Source organism: Silurus meridionalis, chromosome 13 (genome assembly GCF_014805685.1).
Source record: "Silurus meridionalis isolate SWU-2019-XX chromosome 13, ASM1480568v1, whole genome shotgun sequence".
Taxonomy (NCBI): domain Eukaryota; kingdom Metazoa; phylum Chordata; class Actinopteri; order Siluriformes; family Siluridae; genus Silurus; species Silurus meridionalis.
This window is the reverse complement of record NC_060896.1, coordinates 8,451,700-8,458,052: the sequence shown is the minus strand read 5'-3', so window position 1 is coordinate 8,458,052 and position 6,353 is coordinate 8,451,700. Positions and strand designations below refer to the sequence as shown.

Here is a 6,353-nt window from a genome sequence, read left to right as displayed (position 1 = left end):
AATTTCACCTTCTCTGGAACTGAGGAGGAGCCCAATGTTCTAGAATGACAATGCTCCTGTGCACAACGTGAGCTCCATGAAGAGTCATGACCCAATATTCACTGAGCACCTTTTGGAAGAATGAGCACAGAGGGAACCCCAGACCAGCTCACCAACATCAGTACCTATCTAACTTGACAAGTCACTAATCCTCACAACCATGGTCCAAAATCAAGGGGAAAGTTTTTGTAGGAAAGTGAAGGTTATTAGAACAGCTGAATACAACTGAAGCAGCACATGTGGGTGGGATTAGCAGGTGTCCACAAACATTTGTCCATATATTGTTTATGACCCTAATATTAGTACTATAAAAGCAAACCTATTTAAATAAAGACACTTGTGAAATGTAATATGTGAATCTCTGAACACTCATCTAAAGTCATTATGAAAAGTAAGCATATTATTTCATATATTATACTTCATACACACCAACCAGGCATAACATTATGACATTATAACATTATAATATTATGACAGGTGAAGTGAATAACTGATTATCTCATCATGGCACCTGTTAGTGGGTGGGATATATTAGGCAGCAAGTGAACATTTTGTCCTCAAAGTTGATGTGTTAGAAACACAAGCAAACGTAAGGATTTTGACAAGGGCCAGAATTGTTATGTGTAGACAACTGGGTCAGAGCATCTCCAAAACTGCAGCTCTTGAATGAACAGTGGTGAAACGACGACAGGGTCGTGGACGGCTGAGCTCCTGTAGCTCAAATTGCTGAACTGAAGTTGTGAAGAAGAACACAATATTAGGTAGGTGGTCATAATGTTATGCATTATCAGATATATATATATATATATATATATATATATATATATATATATATATATATATATACAACCCTAATTCCAAAAAAAGGTTGGGACACTGTGCAAAATGTAAATAAAAAAAACACTGCAATGATTTGCAAATCTCGTGAAATCTATATTCTATTTATAATAAAACAAAAAATTTATATCAAATGTTTAAACTGAGAATATATACCATTTTAAGGAAAAAAAGGTCATTTGGAATTTGTTTCAAACAAAACAAGGAACAGGGCCATGTTTACCATCATGTCTTCTGTCCATATACATCTGTGAACTAAAGCAGTTGTGAGAGGAATGTTGTCTAAAATGTGTCTAATATAGGATTCTAGCTGCTCAACAGTTCTGGGTGTTTTTTGTTGTATTTTTCATTTCATAATGCAACAAAAAATTTTAAAGGTCTAGACTGCAGTCTGGCCACCTCAGCACCCAGACTCTGCTACTACGAAGTCATGCTATTAGCATTGTCTTTCTCAAAAATGCAAGGCTTTCCTTGAAAAAGATTTACTGGATGGAAACAATTGTTGCTCAAAACCTGTATATACCATTCAGCATTGACAGAACCTTTCCAAATATGCAAGCTGCCCATTCCACAGGCACTAATGCACTCCCTTATTTTTTCCTTAAAATGGTACATTTCCTCAGTTTAAGCATTTGATATGTTTTCTATGTTCTATTGTGAGTTAAATTTATTTTAGCAAATCAATTCTAAAAGTGAAACTTGTATATATTATATAGATTCATCACACACAGACTGATATATTTGAAGTGTTTATTTCTTTTGATTTGGATAATTATGGCTTACAGCTAATGAAAACCCACGATTCAGTATTTTAGAAAATCTGAATATTGTGGAAAACTTCAATATTAGAGACTTGTGGTGTCAAACTCTAATCAGTTAATTAAATCCAAACACCTGCAAAGGTTTCCTGAGCCTTTAAATGGTGTCTCAGTCTGGTTCAGGCTCCACAATCATGGGGGAAAACTGCTGACTTGGAAGACACAAAAGATCATTGTGAAAGATGCTGGATGTTCACAAAGTGCTGTATCCAAGCACATTAATGAAAAGTTGAATAGAAGAAAAAATGTGGTAGAAAAAACGTGAAACTAATTTGTGGGAGATTCACAAGGACTGCAGCTGGTGTCAGTGCTTTAAGAGCCACCACACACTGACATATCTATTCCTTGTGTCAGAGACAATGTCAGAGGCATCTTATGGGCTAAGGACAAAAAGGACTGGACTGTTGCTCAGTGGGCCAAAGTTGTCTTTTCAAATGAAGGTACATTTTGCATTTCCTTTGGAAATAAAGGTCCCAGAGTCTGGAAGAAGAGAGGAGAGGCACAATATCCAAGTTGTTTGAGGTCCAGTGTAAAGTTTGCACAGTCAGTGGTGGTTTGGGGAGTCGTCTCATCTGCTGGTGTTGATCCACTGTGTTTTATCAAGTCCAAGATCAGCACAGCCGTCTACCAGAAGGTTGTGGAGCACTTTATGCTTACCTCTGCTCACCAGCTTTATGGAGATGCTGATTTTATTTTCTAGCAGGATTTGGCATCTGCCCACACTGCCAAAAGCACCAATACCTGGTTTAAGGACCATGACATCCCTGCGCTTGATTAGTCAGCAAACTCACCCAACCTAAACTCCATAGAGAATCCTTGGGGTATTGTGAAGAGGAAGATGTGAGACACCAGATCCAACAAGGCAGAAGAGCTGAAGGCTGCTATCGGAGCAACCTGGGCTTCCATAACACATTAACGCCACATTGCTGCAGTAATTCATGCAAAGGGAGCATCAACCAAGTATTGAGTTCTGTATGTGTTCATACTTTTTACTAGTCCAACATTTGTGTTCACTTTTTTTTATTGGTCTTTTATCATTTTCTGAGATACTGAATTTCGGGTTTTCATTAGTTGTAAGCCATAACAATCTAAATAAGAAAATAAACACTTAAAATATGTCTGTGTGATGGATCTATTCAAAAGTTTAACTTTATTGAATTAAATAATTGTAATAAAAATTGATATTCTAATTTATTGAGATCCACTTTTTTTTTGTGTGTTACTAAACTAATACTAAACATTTCAATGACATTTCTAGTAATTCAGGAGCATTTTTATCATTATATTTATACGAATTGATTGTTATAAAAAGCAGTTTTTTAATGTTATGCAGTACAATAAGGGACATGGCATTGCATTTGAAACATATTCACAGACAATTTATTCTGATTGAAATTATTTCACATCGTAGCCAACTTATTTTCCTGTTCAAGGTCTTGTATTGTCATTACAACAGCCACAGAGCAGCAGCAGCAGCGACTCAGCTGTAGAAGCAGTTAAACACACAGGAGGAAATAAGGGCTGCAGTTCTGCCAAAAAATAAAAATAAAAAAAATAAAATCAAAATAAGAAATTCAAGAAATATGGGAGATGTAGATAATTATGTACATGACTGCACCCAGGCGGCGACTGCAGTGGTAGACGTCCCATTGATCACCACATTAAGACTCAATTGAAAATGATAGAAAGTTTTTTCTTTGTGTTTGTTTGTTTTTTTTTAGAAATTGCAGAAAAAGTTAATATCATGGGAGAGTAGGTAGGAGGCTGTGAGGAGACGAAACAATGCAAAAAGCAGTGAGTGACACAGTACATATGCATTATAGTCGATGAGCTCTGTAAAAGTAGTTATCCCCATTCTATACAAAAACAAAAAAATATTGATTCCCAAATGATTCTGGCCTCATTGCCCTGTTTTGAGGCATTTCCAACAGTTGAAACAGAAACTGTTCACGATATGTAGATCTCTCACTCGGATATGGGCCGCTTGATGCAGTAGAACCATTCCGGACATCTTCTCTGAGGAACCTGTATTGGGGCACAGAGCAGATTTCCTCTACTGAACCGACTCGACAGTGTAGGACCGTTTGGTTCACTTAGAGCGGATTATAATGGCAACTAATCGCTTTTCTGCAGTGTTCAGCTTTCTATTGAAGTTCTTGGTCTGTAATTATACGCGCTCTTCTTCCTCGCTTTGACGCTTAGCTGATTGGAGCGTTTGAAATGAAATTATACAATAAAAACAGTGGCTATGCAACATGTACATGCGGCAAAAGAACAAAAAATGTAAATGAACAGACTAAAGTGAGAAAATATGATATTTTGAAGGTTATTACAGTGCACTTGGTCTGGGGAGGGAAGGAAAAAAAAAAAAGCTGAGTGTACACACAGACATTCTGAAAATGAAGGCAACTGCAGTCTCTCAAAACAAGAAGAGAGAACGAAACGAATATAAAGAAGTATACGAGAGACAGACAGGCTGAGGGAAATTATATACACTTGTTATGTACATTATACAGAATGCAACCACGCAGCATCTTGATCTGGACCTGAGATGCCAGAACATGACGGAACTCTGTGCCGCCACCATCCACGGTCTACACGCAGCGTTCGACTCTCGGGCGCACGCCGTCATTCTCCACGCGCTGCTTGGGAAGCGAGCGCGCAGTTCCCTTTCCTCCGCTGGACCAATCCTAATAATGGCAAAAAAATCAAACTGTCCAATCAAAGACTGGTCGAGCAGACTGGGGGAGCGAATCAGAGCGTGAGCTATCTGCGCCTGGGAACGCAGGGGGAGAAGAGATGAGCAGCCTGGTACGGTGGTTGAAGAATCCAAATCGAATGTGCTCATCCAGCCATCAAACATCGCTCCCACCACCACCAATGCTGAATATTATACACGGTGTTTACACAAGACATTCCGCCGCACAGATCAACAACCTGCCCTGCGATTTCTTCCTTCACACGTGGACCCGATTTGCAGACCAGTAACGAATAGGAGGGGGAAAAAACAAAAACAACAACAAAAAAAAAAAAACACACAAGAAAAATAGATTGCCACAGACTTTTTGACTTTACAAATTATGGCTTGATGTTTGATTTCTTATAAATGTGCACGTAGGCTTATACGTGAGAATCCCGGGTTGTAAAATAAGCACTATAGGAAATCAAACATTTCACCAGAGCTTCTGAAATTTCGCTGTGATATTTACACAGAGGTGCACTCTTCATACAAAATGTCCTGTAGGCACCGTCTTGGCTGATTTAATTGACCAAAAACAAAAAATTTTTGAAAAATCAAGAGAAGAGAAGGATCAAGAAGAAACACGGATAAGAAAGAGGCTTCATAAATATAGAGTAGTCCCAGACCACCTTCTGACAGACAAACTGACAAATGCGGATGCAAGAACAAACTTGTACTTTGTACAAAGACAAGAAAAATGTGGACCAAAAAAAAAAAAAAAAAAAACCCACAAAAGCAAAACAGATACAATTTTTCTGTCTAGTAGGTTGAACAACCGAGCTCCTGAAATTGATAAAATGTCAAAAGGGAAACTTTATATGTTATGTATATACATACATACACACACACACACACACAAACACACATTCATATACACACACATATATATATATATATATATATATGTGTGTGTACATATACACGTACACACATATACATACACACATTACATATATACATACACACACAATACATACACATATATATGTGTATGTAATGTGTGTGTGTACAAACACACAATTTATGATAGCAGAGATGTATGGAAAAATATGCTCATTCAAGTTGATAAAAATTTTTGAGAGAGAGAGAGAGAGAGAGAGAGAGAGAGGTTAAAATGAGTGTATACAGTAGTGGACTGTAAAAGGCTACCACCTTTCTAAGTCAGAGGCAACTGCATCAAGTTGTGATTAAGGATAGAAAAAGTGGCAGAATCAGATCTAAGAGGATCTCGCTCGCTTGCTCGAGCTGCAATTCCGCAAGGAGGGAGACATCAAAACTGTACTGGAATGTGACTCTCGCCAGTCAGGGTGCACCTCTGGGGGACAAAGCTCCCCATTGAGTCAAAGAAAAAAAAAAAAAAGAAAAGTAAAGAGAGTTTGAAGAGGCAGGAAAGTCAGCTTCGAAGTTCGTAAGTCTCTGTTCTTGGGGATAAAGGAAGCAGATGAGTGGTGTTGATTTGGTCAAACACACTTGCATGGAGAGCCAGTTGCAGCTGATTGTGTCGCCAAAAAAGGTAAAGATGGTGGAATAAGAGAAAAAGTCTTCTTATGTGATATAAATAGAATGGGCCTCCTTTATCGTTTGATGCGGTCACTATAAATATTCTTGCGCTTTCTTTCTTTTAATGCGGCTACAAAGAAAGCTGTTTGTGTGTTTTTTTTATGAGGACACGGATGCTGGGGTCGTGTCAACAAAAGGTCCTTGGTGTCGAAACGTGTTCCTATCGACAGTCCGTCATCTGCGAATTATCGTGATGTTAAAGACTCGGTGTGTGTGGATGGTGTCAGCGAATCCATATGGTTATCATGATGTCAGGGATTCCTTGAGAATCTGGACGGATGGGATGCTGGTTACGTTTACCAGGCTTCTGTGTAACGAACATCTACCTCCTTCAGGTTGGGGAGTTTGGCCTGTTGGGT

At 38.4% G+C, this 6,353-nt stretch overlaps 1 protein-coding gene across 1 annotated transcript in view; it reads right to left on the bottom strand.

Annotated features, from left to right (window-relative positions):
* Window positions 1-3,051: 3,051 nt before the first annotated feature.
* Window positions 3,052-6,353, bottom strand: part of LOC124396133 (c-Maf inducing protein) — a 37,707-nt gene continuing 34,405 nt past the window's right edge. Inside the window, exon 22 of the mRNA XM_046865142.1 lies at window positions 3,052-6,344. Within this exon, the coding sequence (XP_046721098.1) occupies window positions 6,291-6,344 (54 nt within the window). The 3' untranslated portion in view covers window positions 3,052-6,290. The remainder of the gene's footprint in view (window positions 6,345-6,353) is intronic.